This window comes from Octopus bimaculoides, chromosome 1, assembly GCF_001194135.2.
Source record: "Octopus bimaculoides isolate UCB-OBI-ISO-001 chromosome 1, ASM119413v2, whole genome shotgun sequence".
In the NCBI taxonomy this organism is placed as follows: Eukaryota; Metazoa; Mollusca; class Cephalopoda; order Octopoda; family Octopodidae; genus Octopus; species Octopus bimaculoides.
In genome coordinates, this window is record NC_068981.1 from 57,433,348 (window position 1) to 57,447,432 (window position 14,085).

The 14,085-nt window shown below is 35.5% G+C and overlaps 2 protein-coding genes across 2 annotated transcripts in view; one reads left to right on the plus strand and one right to left on the minus strand.

Annotated features, from left to right (window-relative positions):
• LOC106881034 (18 kDa learning-associated protein of slug-like) overlaps positions 1-2,859 on the plus strand; it is a 10,696-nt gene extending 7,837 nt beyond the window's left edge. The window contains exons 3-4 of the mRNA XM_014931232.2: positions 247-327; positions 1,954-2,859. Of these exons, the coding sequence (XP_014786718.1) occupies positions 247-327; positions 1,954-2,126 (254 nt within the window). The 3' untranslated portion in view covers positions 2,127-2,859. The remainder of the gene's footprint in view (positions 1-246; positions 328-1,953) is intronic.
• The window catches only part of LOC106881036 (interferon regulatory factor 1), a 72,055-nt gene extending 58,050 nt beyond the window's left edge, over positions 1-14,005 (minus strand). Inside the window, exon 1 of the mRNA XM_052966857.1 lies at positions 13,872-14,005. The gene's annotated coding sequence lies outside the window, so the exon portion shown is untranslated. The remainder of the gene's footprint in view (positions 1-13,871) is intronic.
• Positions 14,006-14,085: the final 80 nt, after the last annotated feature.

Genomic DNA, 14,085 nt, shown 5'->3' on the forward strand with positions numbered 1-14,085 from the left:
TAAAACAAGAAGCATATTTGGGCTGGAAATAGCTGGTTTAAATGCTAAAGTGTTAAATTACTGATAATTAAATACAGTATTTTTGTAAGAACATTTTTATATTTGAAGCACTAACTTAAAAGATAAAGATTTTTTAATAAATCTCTCCAGATATTTGCCTTTGTATAAAATTTAAGGTTTTTTCTTTTAAATCAAAATTAGCTTAATTATGCATGGGTTTAATTTTTAATCAACTTCTATTCCTAGGGAACAACACTCCAGATCCAGATGTTTTGACAAAGCCAGGTGGAAAACTAGAAACTGAAAACAAAAAACTAGGAAAACCTTGTATGTAACTGAGTATTTTGATTTTCATTCTGAATGCTAGTAGCTAAAGATATTTGTGTGTATGTATGTATATATATGTTATATATGTGTGTGTGTATATATATATATATATATATATATATATATATATTAAAAGTCAGGGTGTAATATGCACCTGTTTGCTAGAAAGAAGAGTTTAAATTCTCCAAAGCCACGCATCTCTCACTATATGTAAACATACATGGAGAATGTTGCAGATATACTGTTGTTCCATTTGTAAAACTACAAAGAGGAGAGTAGATATCCCAGTATCAAGTGATTTCGCTTTCTGTGTCAAAGGCACTTAAAACTCATCAGCTAGGCTTACTATGTAAACTATTTTTTAAAATATATTTACCATTCTGTGTGCATCTGTTCAGCTGAAGGCCTTGCAACTTCCAAACGAACATTAGCGAGCAAGTATCAATTCAATATATTTTGCCTTTTTGGTTGTTTGCTGGCCACGTTATCATTATTTTTTTTAAAAGATAATGATAACCTATTTGAATTATACCCAGTCAATAAGAATGAAATGTCCGATTTTGAACTGAAAGCTTATTTTACTCTATCTCAACAAAAAGCAATGCAGTTAATCAAAGTATGCACCTAAATCATCAACACAATTTTGCCATTTTATCAGTAGCTTATTTATGCTGGCAGCAAAGAATTCTAGAGAGCAAGAGGTGATGAAATCACGAAAGGCTGTTTTTGCATCTTCTTCAGATTTGAAGTTTTTTCCTTGCAAAAAGTTGTCTCATGTCTGGAAAACATGATAGTCAATTGGTGCAAGGTCTGGTGAATATGGTGGATGACAATATTTCCATGTTCAGTTTCTGTAACTTGAGTAACGTTCTTTGTGCGACATGTGGCTGAGCATTGTCTTGTAAGAGAATTGGTCTGTCTCTATTGACTAATCTTGGTTGTTTAATTGCAAGTTCACTCATCATTTCATTCAATTGGTCGATATATACATCTGCTGTAATTGACTTACTAGGTCTCATGATGCTGTAGTGGATGACACCAGCACTGAACCACTAAACAGACACCATTAGCTTTTTTTGGTGAATATTCTTTATTGGATTGTGTGTTTGCACTTTGTTTTTTATCCAACCACCTGCAGAACGCTTGCTGTTGTTGAAAAGAATCCATTTTTCATCATGTGTAACAATACAATGCAAAAATGGTTTGATTTTATGCCGTGACAGCAAAGAACAGCAAGTTTGAAGATGACATGTTATTTGGTACTCGTTCAGTTCATGTGGTACCCTCTTGTCCAGCTTCTTTACATTGCCAATTTGTTTCAGATGGCCCAATACAGTTGGAATCAACCTCAAACCTTGCTGCTAACTCACGCATAGTTTGAGATGTATCCACTTCCACTACAGTTCCCAGCTCATCATTATCCACCTTGGTCTCAGAGTGGTTGGCATTAGGAAGGGCATCCGGCTGTAGAAACATTGCCAGATCAGATTGGGGCCTGGTGCAGCTGCTGGCTCTCCAGACCTCAGTCAAACCGTCCAACCCATGCCAGCATGGAAAACGGACGTTAAATGATGATGATGATGATGTTGATGATGAAACTGCTTTAACTTATATTTCATCTTTCAGGTGAAGGAATGGACACTTCTGAGAAAGCACCAAAAGTTTATGGCAAAGATCTTAGAGACAAAGATGGAAACTATCCAGACTGGATGAATAATAAGCAAAAACATAAACAAAAATTAAAAAACAAAAGAATGAAAGCAAGGAGATTGAAGCAAAATAAAAAAAGAGTTAAATAGATAAAAAAATTTTTTTATGTAAATTAGTTTTTATTTGCTCTTTTGTGTCATCTAATTTTGTATTATTATTCATTGCATAAATATACCAGATTATTAATAACTTCCACATGATTTAAGGGGCAAAAACAGAGAAAGAGACATGATTTTTTAACAATGTTGCTGTTAACTTGGGTGATGTTTTAAATTATCTAAAATATCTTGAAACCAGTTTGTAAGAGAAATATATGGATTGTGAAGATGAGGTAGTCAAGTGATATTGTCTACTCTCTACTACAAACCACAAGATTGGAAAAGCAATCAATTTGAAACAAATTCCAAATTAGTAACCCAAATTATCTAAAATAATAATAATTTGGAAATGTGTAGACCATCCCAGACTATATAAAACAAAAACATTTAGTTTTGAACCAACACGGTCACTCGGCCTGCTAAAAATAGCAACCAAATCGCCCTCAAATTGCATTTATCTTTTAAAAATGGGGATGGTATTTGAATAAGGTAGACCTAGAGTCATATTAAAAAAGATATGGTCTTTGTTGCAGCCTTTGATTTTATGCCTGCTCTATCAAAGCTGACCTAGGGCTAAACAGCAACATATATTACTTCAGTCCTTTTTTTTTTTTACCATATTCTTGTTAGAATATACTGCCTTTATTTCAATTAATTTTTAAGATAATGAAGAATTTAGTAAAATAACTTGGTTGTTATTAAATAAATTAAGATGAAATTTTGATGGAAGGTTTTATTTAAATAATTTTAAAGCATGAATTTTGTATCATAGGACCAGGGGTGGTCCCAGGCAGGTTGGTATCAAAAAGGTTATATATATATTTTTTTATATAAATTTCATAATACTAGGTACAGACATGGCTACATGATTAAGAAGGATTTGCAACAAGAGTAACCATAGAAAATTGCTTCAATGAATCTCTTCCAGTCCATGCAGGCTTGGAAAAAGCAGATACAAAAGCAATAATAATAGTTTGCATTAACAGTACACAGCAGTCTATGATTGAAATATCATTTTTTGTTAGGTCATTATTTGTTTTATAGAGTCATATGAAAAATAAAGCTATGTAGGAAATATTTAAATAATATAATTTAATAAGGTTATTTTAATGCATTCATCTGCAGAATTTCTAAGGACACAGTATTCTGTACAAAAGGTCTATTTCTCATTCTTCATTTTTACCACCATGCTAGTTCCATTTGAATTTCTTACTGTGGACATAGCTCATAATTATCATTTAGTTATTGAAAAATAAAGTAGAAAATTTATTCATTCTCACATTTGTTAGGGTTTAATTCAAAACGTTCCAGTTTCTGTTACATATACAGAAGGTAAAAGTGTGTAGATGTACATCTTTACACTTATACAGGTAGATATATAATCATCAACATACTGATCTATTATATACATAAATATATATGCAGTTGTGTTACTATGAAGAGTGTATCCAGACAGATTCTCTTTCAAATCAATTGTGTGACAACTTGGTTACTTTCCTAACTCAGTCTATTTGTTTGATATCTCCCTAGTTGTTTCTTTCTAGAACATTTCCTTTGCCCTTATAGCAGTTAATTATTATACCTATATGTCAATAAAAGAATCAGTGATTATATATATCAGATTTTTTTCTGTTAATGAAATCTCTCATAAGGCTTTGGTCAGCCATGGGCTGTTGTAGAAGACACTTGCCCAAAGTGGTGAGAGAGAGAGAGAGGGTGTAGTAAGAAGGTATATTGATAGGGAGAGCAGAATATGGATCTTAATGTGAGTGGAGATGAACCTGAATGTAGATACTATATATCACAGTCTCCATCCCACCATCACCATTTTTACATTCATGTTTCCATGCTTCTATGGGTTGCGTGGGGCATTTCCTGCACTGCACTTTACCATGAATCAGTAATTTGTGATCTTTTTCATGAGGTTCTTCATTCTCTTGAGATCATCTATCATTACTTCTTCATCCTGTCTTTGTTGGTGTCCCTCATCCACATGTTCCATCCACTTGAAGTGCTTGGCACTTCTTTATACAACTACACTTCACATGCTTATAAAAGCAGACTCTTATTTCTTGCACAACAGCTGATTCCTCTTATATCGAGTTTTTCTCTCAGCTCATTTATACTCTGCCATTCAAACATACTAATATTTCACATTCGGTAGAATAGGCTTGTCTCATTTCTTTCAGCTTCCACAAATTCTGCTCATTCAAAGTTCATGTCTTGTTACCATGCAACCTAGTACTTCATGCATAAGTTTCACACAATATGTCCTTCTCTGAGAGAAGACCCTTTAATATTAGCAAAGATTTTGCTCCTTTAGATTATTTCCATCCTGTTCTTACTCTGGCAACAATGCTTTTGGAACACCCACTTCACTAAGCTATTTTGGTAACAGTTTTATTTATATTTGGATATCATGGGCTCCATCAAAAATTGCCAATTTATTAGAACACATTACTGCAATTTTAATTTCAGTCATGCTAAGCAGTGTATTTGCTGCTCTATCATCCATTTTCAAAGAAACATTTATCACAACTGCGTAAATAAGTGCTGAGCACTCCAAGTGGAAGGAGAAAGTACAATAAGATAGGGGATACCAGTGGAAGGGGAAAGTACAATAAGATAGGGGATAAAGTGGTGAAGATTCATCTCAAGAAGGAAGTGATAAAGGGCTGTGCTGATTGTTAAAATGCAGTGATGTAGAAGACCCAACTACCAGTGAAAGCAGGGCAGAATGTAAATAAAAAGTTTGGAATATAAAATATATTTTGACATCTGGGTCTTTTGCTTATTTTGTACTTGCTAAGTCTCTACCTTGCTGTGATTTTTTTGTTTATTCAATACCCTTTCATTTCTCAGTCACTTCCCTATTCACTATAGCATCCCACTCAGAGAATAAAACACTAGATCTGCCCGTATCCAATCCCATTTTACTATTATTTGTATCTTGCACTCTTTTTTTCTCTTCCATGACATTGCTTGGGTAATGAGGGATTACATTGGATTTGTTAATATCCTACACAACTCTTCTTTTACATCTGTACTCCCTCTCTCACTTGTATATTGACACCCAACACTCGCTTACCAGCTAACATTATACCTTCCTCTACTGCTTTCATTGACGTCCATCATACACAATCACTCTTTCTCTTACCAGCATTTAGTACAACTTTCACCTAATATTACTTGCTCTCTCTCTCTTATCAGCATTTAGCACCTCCCTTTCATCATGACACCTGAGTAATGAGGAATTACGTTAGATCTTTGGAATCTTTTACATCACCATCTAGCTCCATCACATGTCTTTTAGAGGCCCCTTGCAACTTTTTGTTTCAAGGCCCCATCGCTTCAATCAAAATTCATATTCTATGCATCTTTTATTCATAGCTATATTTTACTTTATTCTATCCGAAGTTCAATATTTCACGTTATCCTAAAGAACATCGTTAAAAATACAAGTTAAATTTATTTAGGTCTATTACAAATTTCAATAAGTAAAACTTCCAGATATCAATAAAAGAGCACTTTTATAATCCAGACAACCTTCAAAGACAAACACAACACACTTTCCATTTCACAAAATCATCGATCAGTTCAGAATAATCAAGCTAAGAGCTAAGTTTGTGTTCAATAGATATCATAGACAATCCACAAAGTCTGGTACACATCTGTGGTACAATGTAATACTTTTGCAGGTACAATGTATTAATGTTCTATTTCTTGAAATTTTCAGTTAACATAGTTTAATTCTTCTTCAACATCTTAACCAAAGTAAATAGAGGATTCATCTACATACTTTGATCTTAACATGGGGCCCCCTCAAATGCAGGGGCTTAGTGATGGCCCTGCCTCCACCACCTCTTTTTCTCTTTTAAACAAATATACACTGGCCATCAACATCTCTCCCTCATCATGATCTGACTGATGAAAGATTACATCTTATATGATACCTCTTCCTCAGCCTTCACTCCTTCTCCTTCCTATAAACATCACTCTCTTACCTTCACCATATCTTCTATAGTGCTAGCTTCTGCTCTTTTCCCCAGGAAACTCAATATTGTCATTTATCAAACTACTAACCATTTCATGACTATCTATCACTAGCACTCTCCCATTACCTCCTGCTATTAGTCTCATTATACATGGTCATTATTTCTTTAGTGGAGGCACTTAGCTTAGTGGTTAGGGACATAACAGACTTATGATTGTAGTTTTGATTCCTGGACCTGGTGACAGTGTGTTCTTGAGCAAAACACTTCATTTCATGTTGCTCCAGTTCACTCAGCTGGCAAAAATGAGTAATCCTGTGATGGATTGGCATCCTGTCCAGGTGGAGAATTTATACACTATATGAGTCAGCATGACTTTTACTTTACTATTTCTTTGCAAACTCTTTTCCACTTCCTCCCTTCTCTTCCACACTGTTATCCCAATCACCCCCCCCCCCCCCTGATACTCTTGTCCCTTTAATCCTTTCACCCTAGTTCATATTTTGAAATTGCCCTCTCTGCTCCATATGAATAAAGAAAATGTAGAGCAGTGAGGACTCCTTGTGTCTAGCAGTGTACAGAACAATTTCACTAGTGCTGGTGCCACAATAAAATGCACTTTGTACACTCTGTTTTTAGAAAGGACATCCAGACGTAGAAATCATGCTAAACTTAAAAAGACATGGCTGCCAGCCCATCTATAAGGAATATAATTCTGAATTAGAACTCACTTGGACTATGACAACCTGGAAAGTGAGCATAAAATGATGTGTATGCATAGGTATTAGGAAGATAAATATATACAGAGGTTGATAGTGAAAGTACAATGCATACAATGTCTGATGACAGAAAGCGAAAGTACAATGCATACAATGTCTGATCTGCACATGGAGAGGAAGAGCGATAGATACACTATCATATATATATTCTGCAACCATCACTCTCATTATTTGTAATTCAATAGCCTCCTACTGCTTCATACAAAATTTTTAAATACGCATTATAAATTATGTGTGATTATCAGGTCAGTAGGTTGCCAGAGTTATTGGAGTACCAGACAAAATGCTTTGCAATAATTGTTCCAGTTCTTTATTCTGAGTTTGAATCCCTCCAAGATTGTACTTACACAATTGATAAATTAAAGTACCAGTTACATATTGGGGTAAATTTAATCAATTTTCCACTATTCCCTAGTGTTATAATCAAAACATCTTATTCTAAGTACTATTTATAATGGCTGGTATAGCTTGTCACAGCTATATTGATTTATCTATAGCGAATGTAAATAACTCTATTGTTAAATAAATCAATGTTATCCTGCAATTTTGTTAATCATGGACTGAATTTATAATTCTTTACAACATATTTAGCATTGGCTATTATAAATTTTCGGATATACTATCTGTATTGATGATGTCTTAATTTTATTTCAAAAATACTTTTACTTTTGTATTAATTTCTATAAATATTTCTTTCTTTTTTTTTTTTTGCAAGATGTGTGATATGCAAATAAGTGTTGAAACAGATGTAGTTGTATCTTGAGAAGGTCATTTTTGCCAACAGGGAACACACACACACACACTGGTTCTCTTTCTCTTTTTCCTATTGTTCATAGTCAACTAGTTAACCAATTACCTGACTGTGTAATTAATTATTCAGTCAATCAATAAACTGACAAACTTGGAGGAATGATGGCATGTCATTGATAAGGTCACAAATGACAACAAAAGGACACTAACAAATCAGCTGATTAACTAATCAAACAATAAATTAGTTAATTGATTAACTAGTTGATTAATAATGACAAACGATAATAATAGTTTCAAATTTTGGCACAAGGCCAGCAATTTTAGGAGAAGGAATAGTTGATTACATTGGTCCCAGTACTGACTCTAATAGGATGAAAGACATAGTCAACTTTGGCTGCATTTGAATAATAATTCTTTCTACTATAGGCACAAGGTCTGAAATTTTGTGGGGAGGGAGGCAATTGATTACACTGGTCCTAGTGTTCAACTGTTACTTATTTTATTGACCCCAAAAGGATGAAAAGCAAAGTTGACCTTGATGGAATTTGAATTTGGAATATAAAGAACTGGAAGAAACGCCACACAAATTATTTTGTCCAATATGCTAATGACTCTGCCTGTTTGTCACCTTAATGATATTAATAATATTGTATTTTGGAATGGTCATTTATTTCTTTTGCCAAATAACCACATGCACTATGTATTTGTTCTTCACTCATTTATTACTGTTCTTATTCTAACTCATGGTTTCTGGACAATGATGTCCAGAAATCTTTCATCACACATCTGTGTCCTCTTCAACAACACTTTCTGTCTCCATGTATGCACTTCCATGTTGTGTGTTTATGCACATGTGTTTGCGTCCATATTTGTGTGTGTGTGTCATTTGTTCTTAGTAGCACTATGACCTTCCCCTCAGCCCCATCCCCTCCCCGTTGTCGCTGCTGCTTTCCTAGGACCCAAAATTTGGTACAGTTCCTGTATCTGTGTGTGTGTTCGCTCATGCTGCTGTCATTGTGGTAGTTGTTGTTACTGCCATCGTTGTCACCACTGTTGCTGTTGTCATTGTTAGTCATGTTGTTGATACCATTGTGGCCATCTGAAGTTACTGTGTGTGTGTATGTGGGTTCACTTCCTATGTTGTTGTATATATGTCCTTTATATAGATTTTTTTTAAAATAAATAAATCTATATAAAGGGCACGGATACAAACAACATAGGGAGTGAACCCATATACACACAAACAGTAACTTCACAGATGACCGCAATGGTATCAACAACATGACTAACAATGACAACAATTACTTCAAGTAATGACAATGATGGCAGTAACAACAACTACAACTACCATGATGGTAGCAGTGTGAGCAAACACAAACATAGAGAGATACAGGAACTGTACCAAATTTTGGGTCCTAGGCAGCAGCAGCGACAACGGGGGAGGGGAAGGTCACAGTGCTACTAAAAACAATGATACACAACATAGAAAAACAGAATAAGTGGAGGAAGAGCACACACACAGATGGAAAGTGTTGCTGAAGAGGTCACAGATGTGAGATGAAAGATTTCTGGACAATGAGCATGAGTTAGAATTAGAACAATAATGAACGAGCAAAGAACAAATACATAGTGCATGTGGTGTGTGTTTATTTGGCAAAAAAAAAAAAAAAAATCACCATCCCAAAATACATCTGTTTCAACACATGATTTCATATCAGGAATCTTGCAAAACAAATCCATAAATGTGACAAAATAATAATCCTTTACTACTATAGGCACAAGGCCCAAAATTTGGAGGGAAGTGGCTAGTCAATTATATCAATCCCAGTGCTCAACTGGTACTTATTTTATCAACCTCAAAAAGACGAAAAGCAAAGTCAACCTTGATCGCATATAATCTCAGAACATGAAGACGGACAAAATGCTGCTAAACATTTTGTCCGGCATGTTAAGGATTCTGTCAGCTTGTCACCATAAAAAGAATAAGAATAATCCTTTCTATTATAGGCATAAGGTCTGAAATTGTGGGGGAAAGGGAATAGTTGATTACATTGATCTCAGCATTTGACTGGTTCATATTTTATTGACCCTAAAAGAATGAAAGACAAAGTTGACTTTTGGTGAAGTTTGACATGACATATCTAGCACATTAACAATTCTAGTTCATCACTTTAATAATAACAATAATAATAATTTCTTTTATTAGCCTACAAGGACTCAAGACATGAAGGACAATATCAAAGGATAAGATACAACACACAAACAGGTGGGGTTTACATCAATGAAAGGATATAACAAGATATAAAAATATAAATTAAAAAATAAATAATTACTAAATGGAATTCCCCAATAGTGGAGTAGTCTACTTGAAGTAATTTGGGGTAAATCCCACATAAAAGTTCCTGGCTTAATCTGCCATCTCTGAGGCATAGAAAGTGCCAACTTCCTGTTTTTTTCCTCCTACTTAAGAAAACATACTCAGAACAGATTGATTCAACCTCACCAGTTTTGCCATTCTCAACCACCTTTTGATAAACACACTAGAAGGCAGCACCTCATCTTCCTTGACAGATGATATCTGAAGAAATTGATGAGTCTGGCCAAAGAGAAAAGTGCTTGTCTTCAAACATTTCAAATGGAAAGTAGTACATTGATCTTCACTGTATACTACACTCAGTAGACAATTGAATTCGTCTTACATGAGACAGCAGCTGATCAACTCAAGTGTGGGTGGTGACAGCAGATGGATTTTCTGACCAGTGGAGCCTGACCTTTCCATAAGAATAAAAAAACTAAGTGCTCCAATATGGTCAGAATTTTCTTGGGACAAGGTATGATGGTATTTTGGCAGCAGTACATTACCTAGGTGAGGTATGCACTAACTACTTCCGATCTGCCTTTCAACCTATTTGTGTGAAATCAACCACTCTGACCTTTGTTTCTTCTCTGTTCCTGGAGATCTAGTCTGAACCAGACACTGGTCATTTCCATTGAACCCTCTATCTAGTAAGAGAAATCGCCACTTGTCAACATGGACTTGCCGTGTCAAGAGCTTAGTTATAAATGCACCAATTTGTCCTGGTTTATGTATGCCCCAGTTCATACCTTATATTCTTTCAGTATAGTGTTGATTGTTTCTATATCTGATGAGTCCAACATGACAATGATGTCAGCATATGCAGAATCAGCTCTTCTGTGACTAGTTCCTGCTGGGTATCCCTCAAATTCTCAAGCCTTCACAGAAAAGGCTCCAATGCCAAAAACATAAAGCAGGTCGAAGGGGAGCTTCTTGACAAACATCTTAGTTAAAATCGTCAACTCAGTGTTGAGTAGAGTTATGGGGCTGAAACTTTCAATCACATCACCCTCGGCAGATTCACCACTCCCCAACTCACAGGACTGGGAATACCCTGTGTTGCCAACTGCAGTACACAACTTCCAAAACAGAAGCAAACAAGTCAGGCATTCGGAAATCATCCAATCCTGATGATTTGTGTCCTACACAGTAGATTAGTTATTTCCTCTGCTAAAATTGGCATTTTGCAACACTCAGTCTCCCTGACTGATTGGTATGTCATACCGTCTAGGTAGCCCTTAAAACCTGCTGTCTCAAGTATACCACTCCTCAAAAAGAGTTTGAAGTACTGCCAAAACACAGCACACATGTTTAGAATTAGAGAGCACACAGCCACTGCAGTTTGTCACTGAATTCTAGATTTGTTATCATGCTGTGTCTCTGATACCCAAGCTTAACCAACAGCTTTTGAGCCTACATGTTTCAGTGCACTCACCCTAGCTTGGACATTGCAATCTTCATGTTTCACATCTGCAGGAAAAATTACCCTGACACATACATCAAAGGCATGTCAGAACCAGCATGTATTCACACCTTTAAATACAAGGAATACTGGTGGAATACCTAATAAAAAGAGCAATTTGGTGCAAATGTAACAAACCTGAGATTGTTCTGTAGAACAAGGAACAAGAGTCATGCACTGTTGTAGAGGTCAGCTGCCCTGTGGATGTGAATATATCATCAAAAATCCAAGAAAAAGAACATTTATGGTGAAATAATGTAGAACTTACAGGTCTTGTACCCTGACTATAAATTTTCATTTGAACCTATCACCATAGGTGCATTAGGCTATATATCTATAAATTCACAGAAAAGAAATACTGGGTTTTTCAAAGAAAAAGCAAAAGAAACTAACACACATTCTACAAATCCAATCTATTAGTGGCATAGTTTGTAAGACATTCCGAAGATTCTCCATCTGAGGTACTCTAGAAATAAACAGATGCACACACTTCGGTGTGTGTATTGATAGCTCAACCAACACACCAACTCAACCACATATTTACAAACACGGGGAACTCTCTTAACCTAAAAAGTTTGATTGCTTTGTTAGCAACTGGCTTGAACTCCCTTAGGAAGAACTTAAATAAAACACAAAGGAAAACATAAATGCATAGATATGAGTGAGTGGACAAACGAAAGTGGCACTCAACACATTTAGTAGGGGTTACATATATTATTGAGGCTGAATCAATGTGTTTTATATAATTACAATAATAATGATTATATGTATGTATATATACATCTGTAGTTAAGTCTATGTCCAGTCATAGAGTAACCAATGGCTTCACATCCACAGAGGGCTTAGCCCCATGGACATCTCCTCAACGTTAATGGGGCTAAGTCCATGGAGCTAAGCCTTTTGTGAATGCGAAACCATTGATCACTCTATGACCAGACACAGACTTAACTACATATAAATAAATTACTGCTCTATGCTTTAGAGCAGTAGTTCTTAACCTTTTTACTACCATGCCTCCCCTAGGAATTTGTCCTTCTCTCCATGCTACACTTGCATCTATGAATAAAATTCCCTCCCAGATTTTAAATAAAATCTAAAATATGTTTTTAGTCTTTTTAATGAATATGAATTAATCACATTATACAAAATATGTATAATTTTATATATAATCACATTATACAAAAAGTGAGATACTTGACACTTTTTTCTTAGCTACAAGATCTTGAATATATGGTTGCATGCCAGAGAGTGCACAACATCCCTTTCAACATTCAGCCTGTTTCTGTACTTGGTCTTGACAGCAACAAGTGTGGAAAATGCAGCTTCACAATATGTGGATCCAAAATTAGCTAAAATCCGAAGAGCCTGATGTGAGATCAGAGGATAAACAGGAAGGTACTTGATCCATAACGTTTCAAAATCCAGTTCTTTGAAGTCTTCCTTAGCTCAAGAAACACCTCTTGCACTTCATCCAAAGCATCAGTAACTTCACACTGAAATGGGTTCCTGATGAATTTCCAAGTTTCACACTGTTCATCTGTATCTGGGAAGTATCTGATGAATTCTGTTTACAAGTCAATTAGATGAGTGATTATTTGTTTCTTTAACTCAAAATCAAGGCTACTGTGAATGAGAGCAGAATCCAAGTAACTAAAACTGGCAGTATTTCTCTGCTGAATTTGACATATCCAGAGGGCAAGTTTGGCCATGAAGGTTCAAATGATGTCGTGGTGCATTAGAATGTTGATGTTTTTCCCTTGTAGTTTAAGGTCGAGAGCATTCAATGCTTCGAAGATGTCCACCAGGTAAGCTAGAGGTAGCTGAAAGACTTCAGACCGGAACTCATGGAGATCTGCCTTCTGTTGCAAATCTAGAAATATTGCTACATCTCGTAGTTCATAAAGCCATCCAAGCATGTTCCCCTTTGATAGCCACCATACATTCATGTGAAAAAGCAATGCTTCATTTTCAGATTCCATATCTTTACACAACAGTTTAAGGCTCCACCTTTAACAAAGTTGACAACCTTGATAGCCACATTCAGGACATTTCTCATTTCAGTAGGTAAGGTTTTGGATGCTAAGGTTTCACAATGAATTATGCAGTGTGTACTGATAACAGATGGATTTTTTTCTCTCACCCTAGTAATGAATCCAGACTTCAGACCAAGCATGGCTGGAGCTTCATCAGTGCACAAAGTTGGTTTTCCTGAAAGAAGTTTGATACATCACCAAAAATAGCTGCTGCTGTTGTACAACTTCCCATAGGGTGACAAAACAATATATTCTCTTTGACACAGTTGCCTAACACAAAACGAACATATACCAGTAGCTGAGAACACTGAGCAATATCAATCATTTCGTCACACTGGATGGCAAAAATAGAAGAATCTCTTACTTGGTTGAGAATTTGATCTTTGGTGTCTTGAAGCAAGTTGTCGATCCTTATCTTGACTGTATCGTTTGATAGTGAAATTAATTTCTCGATCTGCCGTTGAAAGGGAAAAGATCCAGAGTTGTTAATGAACATAAATTTTCGTCCCCAAATTTGGTAAATTTTGATACATTCACTCGCACGATTTTCACTAAGAAAAAAAAAAAAAAAAAAAAAA